The sequence below is a fragment of the Protobothrops mucrosquamatus genome, unplaced genomic scaffold (genome assembly GCF_001527695.2).
Source record: "Protobothrops mucrosquamatus isolate PMUCROS unplaced genomic scaffold, P.Mucros_1.0 scaffold39, whole genome shotgun sequence".
NCBI classification, from domain to species: domain Eukaryota; kingdom Metazoa; phylum Chordata; class Lepidosauria; order Squamata; family Viperidae; genus Protobothrops; species Protobothrops mucrosquamatus.
In genome coordinates this window covers 1,454,695-1,475,807 of record NW_015386421.1, presented here as the reverse complement: position 1 = coordinate 1,475,807, position 21,113 = coordinate 1,454,695, and the positions used below count along the sequence as shown (strand labels likewise).

The 21,113-nt window shown below is 37.1% G+C and overlaps 1 protein-coding gene across 1 annotated transcript in view; it reads right to left on the bottom strand.

Annotated features, from left to right (window-relative positions):
• The window catches only part of ERI3 (ERI1 exoribonuclease family member 3), a 239,052-nt gene that overhangs the window by 130,297 nt on the left and 87,642 nt on the right, over positions 1–21,113 (bottom strand). The window contains exon 8 of the mRNA XM_015811347.2: positions 18,842–18,914. Within this exon, the coding sequence (XP_015666833.2) occupies positions 18,842–18,914 (73 nt within the window). The remainder of the gene's footprint in view (positions 1–18,841; positions 18,915–21,113) is intronic.

Below are 21,113 nucleotides of genomic sequence, written 5' to 3'. Positions count from 1 at the left end.
CCGGCTTCCCCGGCCGCCCGGCTCCGCTCTACTCGCCCGGCCTCTCCGGCTTCTCCGCCAGGCCCCGAGACGACCGGCCGCCGGCTTCCCCGGCCGCCCGGCTCCGCTCTACTCGCCCGGCCTCTCCGACTTCTCCGCCAGGCCTCTCCGCTCGGCTGCTCCGCTCTCCACTCACGGCTCGCGGCTCCGCCCAGGTGGTCCCGCGGTCCGACACGTCCTCTTCGCTCGCCGACCCTCTCCTCCTTCCAACTCCGGCCGGCGAGCACCCCCGGACCTTTCAAGGCTCCCCCATCTCCGCTGAGGACCCCGCGGAGACTACGGAGCCGAAAACAGTAGGTCCGCCATCACGCACATTCCAAAGCCAGAAAGCGACAGCAGAACATCCTCTTCTGTCCCGTGTATCTTTGGATGCTGAGTAACACTGCCCCTGCCAGTAGTTTTTTTTTTTTGCTCCCCCTCAGCAAAAAGAACACCAAATGTACTACAATAAATGATTCCATGGAGTCCAACTAACAACCTATATGACTATCATTTTACGACTAATGTTATGTGGTCTAGATCAGAGGTCCCCAACCTTTTGGGCACCAGGGACCGGTTCCATGGAGAAAGGTTTTTCCACGGACCAGAGAGGGCACGGTTTTGTGTGTTGCTTGCATCCCACGTATAGAGCTTTGCTTGTTTGTGCGGACCGCTTGTTGGCATGCCGTGGCGCGGTACCGGTCCATGGACCGGGGGTTGGGGACCTCTGGTGTAGATAAAAACCCCACTGACACATTCTAAACTACCTAAAATTTCTGAGCCATCTTCAGCCCTTATAAAATGTGGTTGCAGTAATCCAAACAGTGGATGGATTACTATAGGTGAAGAGCTGCACCTGTTGAACCAGGCACAGCTATAGTACAGGTCATCAATGCCATCTAGGCTTCAAATTACTATTTATTTATGTATGTATGTATGTATGTATGTATGTATGTATGTATGTATGTATGTATGTATGTATGTTACCCATCTCCCCTACAAGGTGACTCTGTCACAATGTGCCCTTTCAAAATAGCATGATCTCACTCTTCAAAAATGACTTTTTGAAGAGCCATATTTTTGGCTGTAGTACAGAAGGGATAGTCTGGTTATCTGGCAATAAACTACCGGTATTCCCATCACTGAAAGGGTTCAAGCCTGACATCCTTGAAGACTCAATTCCCACAGCAAGCCCTCTCTCCCAGTTCTCACCAGACAGGCAGATTCAACGTGGATAAAAATTGTTTGTTTGTTTTCATGTACTACCAAGGTGGAAGTGCAATGGCTAGGTTCAGTGATTCTGGCCAGCTTTAGGACATTCAAGATAGTAATTAGCTGTTAGTAGTTCATAGCCACCATAGCCCTGATCCAGATTACCGATGACCTGACTCTTTTTGGGGGGGGATGGGAAAATGGGACACAAGGAAGATTTTTATTTTATTTTATTTTATTATTTTGGCCTTAGAACAGTGACAATGGGAACTGGGGTTGGAGAAGTTAATATTAGTACCTTGTCAATAATAGATCACTCCCTCTTGGCTCTAGAGTTCTCTCCTCCATAAGGTAGAAGAAACTGATGAGTCCAGTAGAGTTTCAGAGGAAGTTTAAAGTTAGGGTTATTCTAGGCAACTGTCAAATAAATTTGTTTGTCTGAGCTCTGAATTGGACTCCAGCTATGGAAACGACTTAGGCGTGTCCTAGGGAAAAACCTGAGCCAGTTGATCTTGAGGAAATAGATATGATGATTCTTGCTGCTGTGAGTTCTGCCACATGTGTCCTAGACTCTTGCTCCTCCTGGTTGATTAAAGCCCCGCAGGGAGCTACCTATGGATGAATCTATGGGTTGATAATGCCTCTTACCTTGAAGGTGGCAATGATGAGAATCCTTCTCAAGAGGACATCCTTGTGCTAATAGTAAGGAACAATTTTTATCTATTCTCCAACTCCTTTTTGAGGGAATGTCATTGAGCTTAGCTTTGGAAGTCACTAGATGAAGTAGATAATCTAATCTAGGTCTGTCCTGGCCTTTCTGGATTTCTTAATGGTTTTCAATGCCATCAAGCAAGGTATCAATATCACAAGCATGGTATCATACTAAACTGCCTTTGGGGATTAGAAATCAGGAACACTATTCTGCAATAGTACTCCTTCCTCCATTGGCAGTTTTAATTGGTATTGTAAGAGGGGACATTTAGGGCTCAGATATCCTGTCCCCCACTCTATATGAATCTGTTGGGTGAGGTCATTTGATGGTAAGAGGACCACTGCTATGCAGGTGATACTTAGTTATACATATCTATCCCAGGCCAGGCAGATGATGCTGTTCAGGTGCTTCCCAAATGCCTGGATGGGAAGGAACTGGCTACAACAAAACCCTACGAAGATGGAGTGGCTTTCAGATTTTGGACCCTGGGATCCAAATAATTGTTATCCTTAGTTTTTAACAGGATAGCTCTCTCCCAAATAGAGTTGGTGTGCAATTTGGGTGGTCCTCCTGGCTTTGCAGCTTCTACTCAATGGCACCAGTGGCAAGTAATTTTGCACAAATTCATCTGGCCAACCTCACTCATTCCTAATTCTGGAAGACTCTTGATCATTAATGCATTAGTCATTTCCTGATTGGATAACCACAACAGATCAAAAGCTAACTCAATTTTCCAAACAGGCAATAATCCTCTTCCTTGCAGGAGAGAAGCTCTGCCATATAATATTTGTAAGGCCACTTACAAATGTCTCTGAATAATAAAAGCAAAAAACCAAGCCCCATGCTGTCAGCCACAGTCCTGCTACTTATAAACAGAATATATGGATCAATGAGAATAATACATGATCTTTGAAAGCTTTTTGCTTTGAAAAATTTGGCAGGTCCCAAGGGCCTGGAGATATCTGGGACCAAATATCAGTAGTGAGACAAAAAATGGAAGCGAAGAAAAACACCAAGAGACTTCATAGGCTAGAAATCCCAATACCCATTACCTTATAAAGGAACAATTCCTCACCTGTCAGAGTCCTATAACAAAACCTTGAAGTCAAGAACTGGCATCCTCTTGTTTGAAAGATTTACCATCTCAAACATTTGCACAAGAGAACTGAAAGCTAAGTGGGAAACAAAATCAAACTAGTGCCCTTAAACAATTCTTAAAATATTAATAAAGAAAATCACAATGAGTCTCAGAGGTTATATCCAGACCTCAAATTTAGAGACCACTCATTTGGACAACATTTGACAAATAATTGCAACAGTTTTCTAAACATACCTTTTTAGCAAGAACATTCATAAATGGATTCTAATTGTTTTGAGTTGTACTTAAAAGTGTACATTCCTTACAGAGCAGAAACATATTTTTCACTGTTCTAACAAACCTTAACACCATCATTATTATCCCTCTTCAGAGTAAAGATGTGCGGTTTTTCAGTTACTTACATTAACACATTTCTACCACTTCAGAAAGATGTTAGCTCCAGTACTGGCCTTGGGACATTCCTCAGCGATGAGCACATTATAAAACTATATTTCATATGAAAAAAGGTTATACCATATGATATTCGCTTTGTCTTCTGCATTGGAAATATTAGTCTAAAAGCTGGTCTTTGTAATGTGTGTTTTAAAATCATTTTACACTGAAACCTATTTCTGAAGTGCAAGATTTTTATAAGCACTTCTTTTTTTATATTAAAAATACTTTTAATACTTCCACTTCTTTCAACAAACATGATATAAAACCAAAGGGGATTCTGGGAGTTGAAGCTCATACATTTTAAAGCTGCCAAGGTAAATTGCTGTATAGTATAGGAATTAAAGACAGGACAGCCAATTCCAGAAAATACTCCCAGGAAATTTTTGCAGGTTGCTTTTTTAAAATTATAGTATAAGATCCTATATTCATAAGAAATCAGTGAAAAAGTGAACCAACAGAAATTGCTCAGTTCTAGTTAGATCAAGGTTCATCTCCATCTAATTAAATCTGCTAGCCCTGTTATGCTTTAGATTTCTCTCCTCTGGCAGGGACAAACTTCTTGGCAGTACCCCTCAATCCTGTGGAAAAACCTCCCCCAAGGGGTTCAAGAGGCCCCCATACTGGAAGGCAAAGAGAATAATCTTGTCCCATCAGGCATTTGAAGCACATGTGCTATTGGCTGTGCCAATTTTAAATTGTATTTGTTGTTGTGTTATGTGATTTACTATTATTTTTCAATGTTCTAATGATTTTTTTAATTTTAATTTTTTTTAATTTTAATTTTAGACTGCTAAATTTCTTTTACTAACTTGTCTTGATTTGAACTCCCCAATATTAAACTATTGCAGTGAAACAAATAAAGGGTATGTGTATAAATGTATCTACATAAATGAATTGTGGAAATACTGGAGTAATAAAGAGGGTGAAAGACAAAAAAGAAACTTAACAAAAAAGGAGTTTAAGGAATTGTGAACATTTATTTAAACAAAAGAATAGGGTCTTCATGCTATAAGGAGTTGCACTTCCTCTGAAATAATATGTTTGCAGGTGTGTATGCCAATTATAACCTTACAGAAATAGTCTAGCCTCAGTTATTCAGGTTGTTGCAATTTGCATGTCAGACTACTATTCATGATGCTATGTACATCTATTTTTGAAAACCTCTAATAAGGATTAGATTAGATTAGATTAGATTAGATTAGATTAGATTAGATTAGATTAGATTAGATTAGATTATTACCCAATTTCTAATTATTCTGGGCAGTTTACAACTCAAAAATAGGAAAGATTAAAAGAACAAAAAGAAGTATGTTTGGAATAGATAAACCTAACATATCAAAAGAAAATCAACAGAGACTTGTCAGCCACCCTAACTCAGCCCTGGGACCAAACATAGGTTTTCAAAAACTTGCGGAACAGCTGATATAGGATGGGAACCATATGGATCTCTGGGGGTACTCTTCCAGAGAAAAAATCACTGAGACAGACAAGGCATCTTTTCTGGTCCCAATAGATTACATTTAGTTGAAGTGACCTAGAGCAATCCCACTCTCCTCTTATCCCTCAAATAACCAGATCCCATGCCAAGAAGGGATTTACAGTTGCTAAACAGCATCTTGAATTGTGCCTGGAAGCCAACTGGCAATAAGTGCAGCTTGCAAAGCAGTAATCCAAGAAGTATTTTTTTGTACTAAATGATACCTATAAGGAAATGCATTTTAAAAATGTTCCTGCAGTCTTGTAAACCTTGGGGTTTAGCAAATCTGTTGATAACTTTTTTTATACAGAGATGGCATTATTTGATTATACATCAATACAAAATATTCACAGGCACAATGCTTTTCTAATTTAAAAATGTGCATATTCTTACATAGGAATGTACCCATGGGCCAGTCCCTTCATGCGCTCCCAATCTATTTTCTGATTCAAGTACTGTTTTAGATTTTTCAATATTTTATAATTTAAGAATATGTTTGTACGAACGCTCACCTCCAATGTACTACCCTAATACATTAGGACAAGTCTTCCATAGAGGACCATATTTTCCTGGGGATAATTTGTTGGGGCCACATGATGGTAGTGGCAGCGAAAGAGTATATGGAATAGGTAGGTTAAGAACCAAAACGTGGTAGGATATAATTTCTCTGCCTTTGAGAAGATCCATATATAATTAAATAATGCCATCCCTGTATAAAAACAGCATTTGTTAAACCCCAAGGTTTATAAAACGTCAGAAACATCTTTAAAGTACATTTCCATTCCCTCCCCTCTTTCCTTTTAATTCCTTCTACCCCAGAAACTACATGAAATTACAAGAAAGGCAGATGCAGGTAACCAATTCCTGCATTAGACTTTTCAATGCAGTCCTCCAACAGAAACTCTTTTCCCATGAAGTTAGCAGATACAAGGGGGGGGAGGCCTTATTGGTGGTGGTTGCCATAGTAATAGAACACAATTTCCAGGAAAAAATATTCCTGCTGCCTTATTGTACTTTATATTTCCATCATTCCAGGTGTAATTTTAAGTGGCTAACAATTTCATTGCGGTTTTATGAATTTTGCTGGTTTGACTGCATTACAGATTTTGTATTTATATTGTAAATTGTTTTATTTTTTAATTTTCCTGAGACTATAAATTGATTCTACACACAAGGCTTACCCAAGCATCCAACTCTTTCATTTATTTAACTAACATTTAAAACCTACCGCTAGCTAGTTCAGATTTTCTCTAATGATGGCTTGTGTCTATAGACTAGATACAGGAGAACTATAAAGCCAAGTAAAATAAATAATGATGGGGAAATTATATACACATGTTACACTGTACTTAGATACAATTTTCTAATTATAGTAACCCAATAACATGAGCACCAGCAGAAGAAGTGGGTCAGAAGACGTTACAATGGATACACTGGATATTTACCTCATACAAACATAATCAGGAACTTTAGTTTGAAGAGGGTGATGGAGAGCTTAAGGTTTATGTCAATATTAAAAGTCCAAAACAGTGGAAGATAAAAGTGAATTCAACAGAGCTCTGGTAGTTATTTTTCTCTGACAGTATCAAGGAAACTGGAAGGATGCAGGCCAACTCCTAACAGGATAGACATCAGAGTGGTCTCTAATAGTTAAAAAAGCTGCTTTTTCTGCCATACATGCTGAACTGAGGTTATCTGTCAGAGGCAAACTAAACAAAACATTGACCTCTCAACTTGCAACTCCAATGATAAAAAATACATCTGCCTGCATAGATAGGCAGGGGGAAGAATGCACTGCTTACCTCTGTGCTGCCATAAGAGGCAGCTAATACTTTAATCTCAATGAGCTGCATTTAACCTTCATCCCTCCTCCCTCTCCTTAAAGGAATCAGGGGTGTGAAGGGATTTTGCATAGTGAGAATTCTTCATGTTTGCTATACAGAGTGGGTAAAGAGAACAAAAGAGAGGCTTGTGCAAGATTTATCTTCTCATATCTTACCAAACGATTTTCTCCACTTCGCAGCACAGGAATAACTAACTCTACAGCATACCATCTTTGCCAAAAAGCTCCTATAAGGCTTGGCTACTCTTCAGTGATTGCAAACTCTTCAATGTTAGGTCCTAAAAGATTGCGATCAGAATGAGGAGACGGATATTCATTCCAGAAACATCCCTCTTTTTTCTTCAGCTTGCTGGATCCATTCAACCATCCTTTTCCATGTATACGATAATTTTCCCTCCACTCTCACCAGTCCTGGAATGCAGTCCACGTTGCACGACTATTGTAAGACATGCCCTGCTTTTAATCCCTTCTTCACTCTTGCTCTAGTATCGACTGGGGGACAGGATGGGTCAACTGTAAGGTCAGGTTTGTCTCTTTCACACTACTGTTGCAAGCATTCCAGCTTCTCAGCTGATTTCAGGTATTTATGAAGTCCAGCAAAATATCAGAAAGGAAAAGTTGTCCTTGCAGTGAATATGGTGCCAGGGAGAAGTCAAGATTGTCAGCATCTGTTAAAGCAGCTCTCTAACTGGATACACTCCAGAGGCATGGCTTTCAACTCACAGAATTTCCCAACAATGTGGCATTTCTGAAAATTCTGGGAAGGGAGGTCTATGCATCTGAAATATACCCTGGTTACAGAAGTCTTAAGTAGGCCATGATTGAATATCAAATTAATGATGATGTCAACTCTTAGAGACAGGCAAGATCAAAAAAACAAGCATGGCAGGAATTGCAGGAATGCTGTTGATTGCTTTAGGGTAGAATAACAATCTTGAAAGCCTGCCAGAGTTTTTCTGTTCCCTAAAAATTATTTTGGAGATTCTCTCTTATGGTTTCCTTTTTCTCAGGACTGAGCAATCTTTTCTGAAATTCCCCCGTAATATTTGCTCATTCCTTCCCCCACCCCTGCATTTCCGAGACCAAGAAATTCCTTCCCAGAAGGTGACAGTCCAGAACAATATTTGTTCCATTAGCTAATTCTAGTCTTACATTCAGTTTGAAGTTTCAGATTCATAACTGTTCTTAAACACACAGTTAGTACTCATTTACCAACTGCCTTGTTTAGCAAACAGCTTGAAATTAGAAGAAAAACAGCTTTGCAATCAAACCTTGCATTTATGGCTGTCGCCTAGATCATTAAAAGCAAACCGGAGCAACTTCCAACTTACTGCTGGCTTCCAACAAGCAGAGTTAATGGACAAGGTATAAATGAAATTGCAAGTCACGGTCATATGATGTCTCGCTTAAAGATCACAGTGATTTGCTTAACAGAAGCAGAAGTAAGGTCATAAGTCCAATGCAGTCACACAATGTTTCACTTAACAACTGTGTTACTTAGCAATGGAGTTGCAGCTCCCAATTATGGTTGATAAATAAGCCCTACCTGTATTATTATATCCTCAAATGTTGCTGTTCAAAACTTTTAATTACAAGATGCCATGATCCTCTATTCTGATGTTCTTCTAGATTTAAGCCAATACTGGAAGTAGTTTTAGAACTCTATAGTAAAATAAATTTCATCACCTCATCACCACAGTGCATCCATGCAAAAAAGTTTATTTCTGTCTTATATGTATTTTGGGTTATACCCTCAGCATATCAGCACTGATTGACTATTACAACCCCATGACCACAGGGGCACTGCAACAGCCGGAACTCATAAATATCACTCATTCAGTTGTAAGTTCAAACGGCTGCTGAACAAGTAGTTAACCAAGGACCATCCATAGTCTGCTATCTCACAGCAATTTACAAAGTTCTTTAAGGCTGTACATTACTTCTGAACTCACACAGGACAGGAGTCTAAAGCTCTCCTTTTTGAAAAGATTATATGGACCCATGTTTGGAGGTCTGTATATTATCCCTGAGCCAAATTATGTAAGACTTTATATGTTAACACCAGTTACTTGAACTGGATTTGAAAACCCATTGATAGCCAGTATACCGTAGTACATTAGAACAGAGTGGGTCTCACCTGCTAGTAAATAGGCAGCTGCACTCCCAACCAACTGTAATTTCCATGTAGTCCTCAAAAACAACAGCAAGAATGGTACATTGCAGTAGTTTAAGCTTGACGTGATAAACGCATAAATCCTTGTCACAAGGGCTTCTCATTCCAAATCAGGCTGCAACTAGCACACCAGCCAGGATATGCACATTTATTTGATCAACAGCCAATTCTTGCAATAGTCAGACAATGGTTACCCATTTTGCAAACCAACAGCTTTACTTTTCAGAAGTCCATAGCCTTTTTTTCTAATTGGCAGCATCAGAATTTAATAATTTAAATAATTTAAATAGCTTCAAAAGCAACATAATTAATATAGTTGATCATATAGGATGGTGAGGTTTTTGTTTTATTTTTGCCACACCTTCAAAAACTCAGGATACACTGATATAGGTACACATTTTAGAAACTGCATCCCTTTCTCTACCATTAGGTACCCAACTTACTCTACCTACTACTTTATTTAGAGATTACACAAACTAATACATATACATACCCACAAAAGGAAAGAAAGAAAAAGCTTGTGATATTAAAATCACTTCTTGATGCATATGGAGTGGAACACATTTTCAAAATTTATTTGTCTCAAATTACAAACTTTAATCCCAGCATTTCTATAGTTTATGCTAATTTAAAAAAAGAAGACTCACATTTTTTTCTACATTTCTAACTTTATAGTAGCAACTATTGCTTTAGACAGAATTGGCTAAAATTTCAAAATGTTAACTTTTAAAAATATATGTGATGTCTTGATGTGTGCGTGTGTGTGTGTGTGTGTGTGTATACACCACACATACATACGCATATTAAGACATCACACATATTTTTAAAAGTTAACATTTTGAAATTTTAGCCAATTCTGTCTAAAGCAATAGTTGCTACCATAAAGTTAGTGGATAAATGCCTGCCACCTCAACCGATTCCAAGCAATAATATATATTTCCTCCAAGGATATTCCAATGATTTTAATTATATTTTAATTATATTCATGCACAGGTCTGTATCTGTAACTTTCTTTCTACATCCCTCAACCTTGCCACATGTAGTGCTTTTTTTCCCAGATTCATCAACCAATCACATCACATGCCCAAAGTGAATGCTCATCATTGTCTCAGTGGAACAGTCAGCCTTTATTTCATTTAGAGCCAATTGGTTCTTGCAATACATGATGCTCTTAGTAATAGTCTCCAAATCCATAATTCAAAGGTCCCCATCTTTCTTCTCTTTCATTCATTAGAACAAGAAATACCTTGCTTAATTGCCTTCTAGTTCTATGATTCTATACATTCTATTAAGTTCTACTCTGATCTTTGTTGTCATAGAAATTCCTTATCTTTCTGATCTTGTCATTGCCCTTTTTCTTAAGATTAATTTCTTTAGTTCTCCACCACACTATCCATCTTAATCTAGTTTTTAGCTCAGGAAGACAAAGATATCTACCACATTTACCTTTCGCTATCAATTGTAACTTTACTAATTATGTTGACTGACAGTTTCTTTGTTTTCTTAGTATTTAATATTAACCCAGATTTTCAATTTCCATTTTTGCATTCATGACGAGCTCTATGAAGTCTTATTTTGAGCTAACAAAATGGCATCATCTGCATATCTCACATTCTTAGAATTTTAACCTCCAAGTTGAATAAATAAATTTTTATTACAGCCTTTGGCCAATCAATAAATAAATCTCCAAATCTGATTCCAGCTGTCATCTCTTTCAGTCCAGCCATTCTTATAATATAGTTGTAACATAACAGAACATACATCCTTGTCTTAAATAAAACTTTTTAAAAGAAACTGTCAAAAATGTCATCTAATATTATAAACTCCTTAATTGTGGCACTGTGCAGCAACAGCATTCAGGCAAAATAGCAGGCAGAGGTCTATGTTAGCAATTAGCCTATGCAGCCACACATCAACCATCACAGACAAGACCAGATGGTAACTAGAAGGATTATAAACAACGAGCACAAATGCTTAAGCATCATAGCCTAACATTTCAGGATGGGTCACCCCAGGACAGTGATGTACAGCTATAACAAGCTGAGTTGGTCTGGACCAGCTGTAGATGAAGTCTACCATTTGCTGCATTGCATTGTGTTATGTCCATATGATGAATGCTAGTTAGAAATGTATAAAAAAAAACATGCAAGCATTATTTGAGAAAACCCTTTTTGCTTTCAATATCCAAAGTAAAACACTTTTATGGCTATAAATTAAAGACAGGCTTTCAGATAAATACAATTCAATGCTGAGTGAGCCAGAGCTACAACTTTTGTCAACTGTGTTTTATTTGGTCAACTGACGTTAGATTAAATGTTATTCAGTACAGCCTTAGCTTTACCCTTTAATAAACAAATATTACTGAATTATCTCATGATAATTCCAAGCCTATTTTCTTAATATACCCAATACCGGTAAGTTCTAACAAGAAAATTAGCATTAGATAGTATTTAAAAATAATAGTAAAACAAAGGTCAAAAATAAAATTAGCCAAAAACCCCATTCAGAATATTTAAAACTTTTTAAAAAATAGTTCAGTGGCCATCAAGCCAATTCTAAGAACATACTAAATAACATATTCTAATATTCGAGTTTCACAGGAAAAAGATGGGTCCTCAGACAAATCCTTTACAATATATTTAAATGCTTCAATATATTTAAATTATCCAGGGCAGGTAAAATGAATCACTACAGATGGCTTTACACTGAGAGAATAATGTCATCCACCATTAACTCCTTGAAAATGATAACAAGGGCCCTATTGATAAGGCTGCTATTTCTTTCTTTAAACAACAAACATGCAAAGAGTGCTGACTCACTGAACTACATTCTAGCGATATTTGAAATAGGTACTAAATAGCTCTCCCCCCCCCCCATTTCTGTAGTTGTACTATGTCTTTGCTATATATCCTGGACACAAGTATGAAAAAGCAAAAAGTGAATTTAAAAACACTGACATTTGATTTCAAAACTCACATTCTATTGCCACAAATTTGACTTTTATTTGTAAATGATATTTATACATCTAGGTTGGAGAACTCTTTGCAGTGTACACTTCAGTGAGTATACTTCAGTTTCTTTAAGGCCTCTCTGGATGCCCTTTTTGTCTCCGGTGACTACCCGCTAGCTCTTTCTCTTTGATTTAAGAGTTCCTCTCCTGGCCCTGACAGTAAGGTATTTCTGTCCCACAGATTATAACTCACTCTGGGCTATTATTCAACTCCCAAGCCCTGGCCCTGCTGCATTTAGTCCAAACATAATATCCTTCATGCATATATTATCTGTCTCCCTATTATCTGGAATCATTTCGGAATTAAATTTCAGACCTGCAATATTGGCTCGAAGAGCGGCTCGCTTTATGGGCTAGTCAAAGGTTAGAATACCAATCAAAATAACACTGCCGATGCAGCGAGACATTTTAATATTCCAAAACCCGGTAATTGTAAAAGGACATAATATTTTTTCCCTGATTACCCCAAAGGCAACACATGTTAACAAGATGAGGGAGAGAGTGAAAGGATTTCCAGAGTTCAAGACAGCTGTGTGACAGATTTAAAGGCAAAGGGGTAGCACGCTGGCCACATTCAGCCTTCCAGGAGGGAGAGACAAGAGAAACACATCTTCCTTCCTGGATCAGATCAATGCATCTGTCTATACATATCCGTAATTGGACAGTTACCAGTATCATTTCAGTTACCACATGACCAACAAGTTGATCTCATGCAACAAGATGAAAGAATAGAGTTCTTTACCTATTTATTAAAAAATTTAAACTGACCAGCTGTCGAAGTTATCACAGTGCTTTACAGTGAAACAGGTCAAAAAGACAGTCTGAATTAAAACATATGCAGTAAAATCAAAATAAAGATACAATGCAAATTACACAGCAGCAAGCTAATCCCCTAAAACTAAAACAGTCTGAATTAAAATACAATTTAAAAGCCTAGGTAAATAAAAAAAAAGGGCCTTCTGCACTTGGCAACAAGATGTACAGAAATACATTTTAAAAAATGCAAACTCTACAATATGCTAAACCTAGCAAGGAAGAAAACAAGAACAACTTGTAGCAAATTTTAATTTCAGACAAACAGCATCTCTATCACATTTCTATAAGAACATCTCCAGACTAGATAGTTGAGCAGATGTTTGAGAGCAGGAATGCTAATTAAGCAGGTTATTTTGCATCAGCTAAGCTATCTTTGCCTAATAGTAAAATATATAAACTTGGTGCTTTGATCAAACCAAAAATTCAACTAACTTATATTGTATCCCTGTCTGATAAAGATGCTCCACTAAATATAACAGTGTACTCTTAGTCATCCCACTCTAATCACTAATTTTCAAGTTTAGAGATGTCCTAAGCATTAGGATAGATGCCCATCACATCCTAATACAAGGTCAGTTGATACTGTTAATTTGTCTAGAGGGTTTTATTGTTGTTGTTGTTACCAAGAAGAACTGACAGCAGACTCCTCCACATAAACCACGAGCCTTGTGAAAATAGTTTATATGCTTCCCGTTAAACCTGCTGCTTTTTAATTTCATTGGAAATTCACTGGTCAGCTCAAGATCTGATTCTTGGATCTTTTTGTTTTATTTATCCATGATTTTATATACTTCTGTTTGGAATCTTAACAGATAAGACAGAGTATTACAAGAAAGTCCTAATCTTTAGCCTTTCTTCATATATCTTTTTCTTGTGCTTCTTTGTTTATTTTCTAATTTTACTATCTCTTTTATGTTCTGAAATTTAATTTCAAAAAGTGCTAACATATTCAGGTTTAAACTCTAAGTTCTCAAACAAAGCTACAATTTCATATCCTAAAGCAACAATTCCAACAGAACCAGCAAAGAGACATGAAGAGGTCCAGGCAAGCGCCAATCTTCTGGTAAATTTTTGCATGAAGTGTGTGCCAGTGCATAACTAATCTTTCCAGTCAACTCCATGCTGTCATTTGATATATAGCTTGAATTCTGATATTCCAGTGAACACAATTATGCAGAGCATATGCATGCAATTCAAGGAGGCATATTATAAGACAAAAGTGCCCTAAACTCTAGAAATGTCTACCTGTGCTAAAATATTTACTAAGGTTGTATTTGGCATTACCGTTCAATTGTAACATGCACTACACTAGTAGTGCTAGGTAAAAATCAAGAAACCATTTGCTCTGCACAACAGAACTGTTTTTACAACAGCCTGATTTTTTGTAGTTGTGTATCATGATATTCTCAGTAAAGATTGCCCCCATCCACTTCTCTTTCCTATAATACTGAGCCCAAGATATCTTGAAGGCTCTGTATGAAGCCACTAGGACCAGTCATTAAAAAAAAAATTGGTAAGATGTTATGAATGTGCTGATGACATTCAACTCTCCTTCTGTGTAATATCTGAATCAGGGGAGGCTATACATGTTCTGAAGCAAAGAAATAATAAATCCAAGAACTGAAACCAAATCCTGACAACAGGATGTTTCTTGATATGACAAGTGACAACTGCCTGTTCTAAAATACAGTTATACTTTCCAAAATTAGGAAAACTCACTATTACTGAAGGCCCAAATGAGCAGGCCTGTTTATATATTCAGTTAATATATGAACTTTGTTTAGAAAGTTTCTACCCTTTTTAGTTCAAGGACAATTTAATTACTGTTGCTTACATTAGTTTAATGCACATATGTGAGAATATCCTTGAGCCAAAGGTGCAATTGGTGGAAAATGCAGAGACCAGTTTGTTAAGTGAAGCACCTGACCATGGAGATGTTAAAACTGTGGAAATGACAATTTTGCTTGTTAAAAACAGAAAGAGTACACATATCATCACTCTCCATTACAAGTCTGGCTATATGGAGATCTTGCTGCTTGTTCCACAGTTTGCAGAGCTTGGCAGAGAAGTCTTCTCAGTGGTAGCACTCCCTCTTTGGACTAAACTCCTACCCAAATCCAAGAGGTACCTATCATTATGTTTTTACAAATCTCTGTCTTCACATACATAAGTCTTACATAGGTCTTCCCTGTGTAATATATTTTTTTTTTTGGCTTTCTACCTCTCCATTTAATGAAAATGTTTTTATATTGTTTTAATTTAACATTATTCTTGTATTTGTTTTTTTAATTTTTTATTTATATACCACTTTGAGATGGGAATAGATAGGAATAATATAGTAATATATTAAGTGGATGGATGGAGATAGTACTGGTGATGAATAAAGCTGTTTTGTTTGTATGAGAGCATCCCTTTTGCTCCCTGTAATCAAAGCTGTTTATTACACAGCCTGAGGAACTGCATGCTATTATATGGCAACTGCTACTACCAATCTTTTATGCAGCATCATCGATGCTCATAGTATTTGCAGACAAAAGAGTTTCTCTTGTCTGAGGAATCTGTACTGCGTATTTTGATGATAAAGTACAATTTTTGGCTCTATTAATTGCAACGGTAAATACTGCCTTTGACTATAGCAGAAGTAAAGACACAGTAAAAAGGTTTCAGCAACTAACTCAAAACTGGCAATACACAGAGTTTAAAGAAAAATCTGATACACACAAACATTCTTAAAACATCCATATTTTGGTCAGCATTGCTAAAGCTTGATCTAAACAAGGCATAAAATCTGATAAACTCTCTAAAGCTGATGACTTACAAAAGATACACGTTAGTTCAGTGACATTAAAAATGCAAGAATGCAATATGATTTGACAAGAAGAAGCATTTGAGGACAAAGAAAAATAAAACTTCTGACAACATATGCAGCCATGAACAAGGATTGTATTTATCCTAAAATCTTGGATCTTATTCGTTCACTGCACTAAGTATCAAGTTGCCATTAATACGACTGGACAGCACATTCAAGAGGTTGCTTTGTGAAGTGCACTGATGCAAGTGAAAACTCAAAGTACTAAGCCAGCAGCAATTCCTCAAAGGCTTGGTGTGGCTCAAGGCTCTTCCAGAGTGTTTGCAGGTGGATATGCCCAAATTCTGCAGAAACGGCTAGCAAAGCAAAGTGGCTCTACATGTGCATACACATATGGAGATGACTGGGACAGCTTTCACAGCAGCTATTCCCAGCTTACCAATGGATGCAGCTGTCTCCATATTACAAAGAGGAGTGTTTCACTTTCACCAAAGTGCTTCACACCGTGTTGCTCTGAGTACTTTGCACAGCCCTATTATTAACCTCTGCATGCTGGAAGTTCTTTCCTTTCTTGCAATATTCAAGATGGACGATTGGATCTGATAGCTAGGTGTGAGGAAATGGACAGCTTCTCATGCAACAATAGCATATCAAGTCATGCAAGGTCCCAAAGAATGAATCAGTTTCCTCTATGTTCTAGTGTAAAGAATAGGAAACAATGAAAATACAGGTGCCCTGACCTTTTCTAAGAATAGTACTTCCCAATCAAATAGCAAGCCTTTCTGAGTCACCAGTTATTTTACCAATGACTAGATACAGAACCAGGGCATAAAATCTATAAATGATTAAAGGTCTCCAAAAGAACTGTTTTCAAAACACAGTAGCAAAGCTTGTTTCTCCACTCCTAGACATATTCCATGGTCAGTTGCTGCTGTTATTTCTTAAATATTTTCTTCCAATCTCCCTAAACCAAACAGTATCTCTAAGACTTCTGGCTGCAATCCCATTAGGGTTTTTTTATGATGTTATGATTAGTAATTCTGAAAGATGACTATAGCAGCAGCAGAAAGATATGTTAACCTTTGCTAGTTGTTACACTCTCTTGGCTTCTCCCTTACTACCATTCACTACCTACCATGCATGTTCCATTTTTTCTCCCCACACTCCATTCTCATGGGTTTCTTCCCTCCAGTCTCTCCCTATTCTCCATTATCTTTCAAAATCGCTGTATCTTTGGGAAAGTGAAAACAATATAGAGATATCTTATACATCCTTCTTGAAAATTTGTTTTAAAAAAATGACCTGAAGAATACCCAATAACATAGATAAATCAACCCATTCAATCTAAAACAATAATCACCTCACAGAATAGACAAGATTTAATATAACACAATCACAATTGTGAAATTTGAGAAAAAGACTATGTGATGTCCTTCTCAAACTTAGCCACCTGAACACATTCTTCAGTGGAATTTTGGCTCTACTTACTCTAATTAGCAACTAAAGTTTTTATCTGTGGCTGTCTTTGGACCATAGACAAGTCAGCAAAGTGGAAAGCCTGGTGCACAAGAAGCTAGAAGAAAAGTGAGAACTTTTCCATGAGAAGGAGATTTTTCAAACTGAAGAGTCAATGAAGTCACTTCAGAGACTAGAAAATGTGAGGACTTGGCACAAAATCAAATGCTACTCTTCCTATACTAAGCACAGCAAATATGCTTCACATCCTTCTAACCAAGTCAGCATGAGTCATCTTATCTGATAAGAAAGCAAGTGATTTACAGCTGATGTTAACCCCAACTGTTATTTTTCCTGTGATCTCTACTCTGATCTCTACTATGTCTCTATCCTGAGATTTTGTGCTGTCCCCATTCTAAGATACAACCACCCCACCACCCATGTGAATTATAACCTAAGCTCTATACATGAAGCTATTTTTCTTAGAAAAAATATTTTCTCCCATTGGAATGTAAGATTAGATTATATGAAAGTCAGACTTTTAAAACAAAAAGTCAATAGCCCAAATGAAAGCAAAACGTTGCAAGAAGTACAATATAGCAAAGAGTTTTACGCAGCTCATATCAAATGTTATTATACAGGGATATTTTATTTTTCTTCTTGATACATCCATCAATATTGATTAGCTATATCATTTATATACATTCACCAGAAGTTTAGTGAACTTCAAGTGGCAATTCTTAATGGTTACTGAGTGGCACAAAATCCCCAACATACTTTCATGATAAACTAGGAGATTCACTCTGACAGCAGGGAATGAAGAAAATCCTTGTCAAACTAAGGCACATGCTGCCAGCTTCTCCCTCATTACACTTGTGCCCTACTCCGAATTGACAAAACAGATTATGCTAATTTTCCTTCTATAACTGCTCAGAATAGTTCCTGACCATTTTTTGATGTAACAAATAAAATGAGAAATAGTACTATCGGCAATTTCATCTTTAATGAAAATAGAATTTAAAATGCAAAACTATCTTATTTGTTTATACCATGATTCAAACAAAATAATTTTGCTGCACATCTATGTGCTGCAGTTTCTTGATTTCTCTGCCAATTTCCACTTCTTAACTGCATAATAGAAAGAGTTGGGTTCAGTGGGATGGAGTCACAAATTAATCCATATAGGCTCATGAAAAATGTTTTAGAAAAATGTAAGATATTTGAGTAATCCAACAATAAAGTGTGAACCAACAAATGAAGGAGGCATCCATATCTCAGCAGCTATAACTATAGTCACTTAATTACAAAAGAAAAGAGATTCAGTGGTAGTTTTGTTAAACTGAATAAAACAAAAAGTCTTAAGCATTTTAAAGACTAAAAATAGCTAGCTAATATTTGGGGCAGGGAGGAGGGAGTGGAAAGTTAGAAATTCTAGGGGAGAAAGATTTAGATATGCTCCAATTGACCCAGCCTATCCTAGGAAATGCTAAGTTATTATGCATAGAGGTGCTATATCAGGATGACTACAATGAGATTTTCCAGCTGGAGACCATATTCCATCAAGTACAGTAAGACTCTATTAGGAGAAATACAATAGGAACTTTGCTTCACCCAGGTTCTGAGAAAATAACTCCTCATTTCAATGCAAAACAGCAGCGCTTATTAAATACCTCCTTGAAGGAAGAGAAGAATACTATAGAAGGAAGGGGAAATGATGGAAATGAAGAGACAACAAAGACTGAGATGGGGAGGGCAAGAGAGACATATCAGCAATGAAAGTACCTTTTTGAGATTAATCCACTGTTTGAAGTAATCAGCAACTGGAAGCCCTAAGTACTGGCATTGTCCAGGTAACCTGTAAGAAAAAGAGCAGGTTGGTTCAAGTAGAACAATCTAAGTACCCAAGAAAGGAGAAATAATGGAATGCACCATCTGTAATTCAGCCCAAACCTCAGTCTTCTTAGGAGTACATGACTCTCTAGTTGAGGGATTCCCAACCATTTTGGGAAGGTAGGCACATCTGACGTTTTGAAAGGAAATGATTAAACAAAGAAAATGGTTGCCTCAAAGTGTTTGCCTATTCACAAATTGGCTACCATTATGGGTGGACAATCTTTATAGTCCTTCAGATATTCATTATTAACTTACTATTGTTATTTAAAATTAAATATTAATTGTTCTGTAAAAGGGACAGTGAAAAAGAAAAAAGAAAAGTATTTCGTAAGGAGTTGCACAGAACTTAGATGCACAGAAATATTTCTGTGATGATCGATCCTCTTTATGGCACTATTTCTCCCTCACCCCATTCCTTCATTGGAAAACAAATACAGCTGCAGTTTGAAAATACAAAATAGTTAAAATTTAGTTATAATACAAATTACAGAAATCTAAATTATATTTTACAAAAACCAGGAAGGAAAAATGTGTTAAATAAGATGGAACCAACCAAAGGAAAAATGTGTTAAATCAGATGGAACCAACAGATCATACATTTCCCCTCCCCCCCAAAAAAAATCTTTTTTGTGCTAGCCCCAGTTATATTAACAACGTTGTAAAATAGTGGGTCATTTACCATCAGTGCCAACTCCAAATGAAAGACAAATCCTCACACTTCTCTGAATTTTTAGGATGTAAGAGATAAACAAATTGAAAACAATTACAAGTACTTCGGGAGTGCTTACAACATATATTTATTTGGTTGTTTGTTTTTAAAGAGTAATATACTTTAAATATCCTCTCATTTCATGTGCCAGATTCATCATTTACAGTGATACACAACCCCACAGATATTATGACAACTCTCTATATTTGTTTTATGGCTTGCAATAGATATTTTCTTGTGTCATACAATCCCTTTATTGACTAATAGATGTACTCAATGAAATGAGTTGTAAAATGACTTGGCTATGTCATTTCCCAGAGCTATCACTCAAAACATTTTGCATAAGTCTGAACAGGGTATTTAAAGTTAATGGAGGTAAATACACAAAGCCACGTTTTTGAGGAAGAAGGAGAAGCCATTCAACACAGCAATGCTGGGGGCTGAGGAAAAGATTCATCTTGAATTGTCCCTTGTTTTGATAAAAGTTTAAATACACTACTCAGGCTTAACACCTCATAGATTTAAGATCATCAGAACAGGAGTTTGCCAAAACAAGCATACGTAAGCAAGGCACAAACATTTAACATCCTGCAATATGAAATACAGATCTCCTATTTCTGTCTTCAGAAGCAAACAAAAGGGGACAAGTACTGAACTTTGTGATTCAGGTCAATACACCTGCTACATAACCCATAACACACATTCACATATACAGCCTTCTGCTGCTGGTGGAGAAAAGAATGGACATTGCAGCCATTAGTTTAGAATGTAAATTCATTTATACTCAATCAACTTGATTGATATGGGGTAGTTAACAGGTCGTATTGCTTATTAATGCTTTGCTAAAGATTTTTAGATATGCTTTGAATGCTGGATTGGGTATGAATTAGGTGGCCATAGGAAAGACCAAAAATTAATTAAATAAGTGATTAATAGATCCATTTACACATGGTAATTACTTCAATCCAAGCAATTGGATATGCAAATCAAGCATGCTCTTTGCACCCAACACTTTGATGTAAACTGTGCTCCTTAAACTGATTTTTTTCCAGAAAAAAGGAGGGAGAAGAGACTGAGCAAGGCAGAGGTAGTGAGGAGTTGGTGACATCCCCTATCTTTTAGCCTTAAACTGTGTTGATGTACAATTCCAATCATCCACAGACAACATTCCAAAATGGCTGCAATGAGGCAGTGTTAGTTCAGCATAACTGGAGGATAACTTTCCTGTTGAAATTTCCGCTACCTCAGCTCTACAGTTAAGCAAGCACTAACATTTAGTTTCACTGAATTTAGAATTACGTGCTTCTCTTCAAAAACAAGGTTGATTGATATAGTTGGATACATTTCTCCCCTTAATACAGAGATGAGGAACATGCACACCATCGGTCTCTTTATAAAGTCCTTAGGCTTTTCTTAATCAAAACTGTCAAAACGTAATGTCATTTGAAGCAG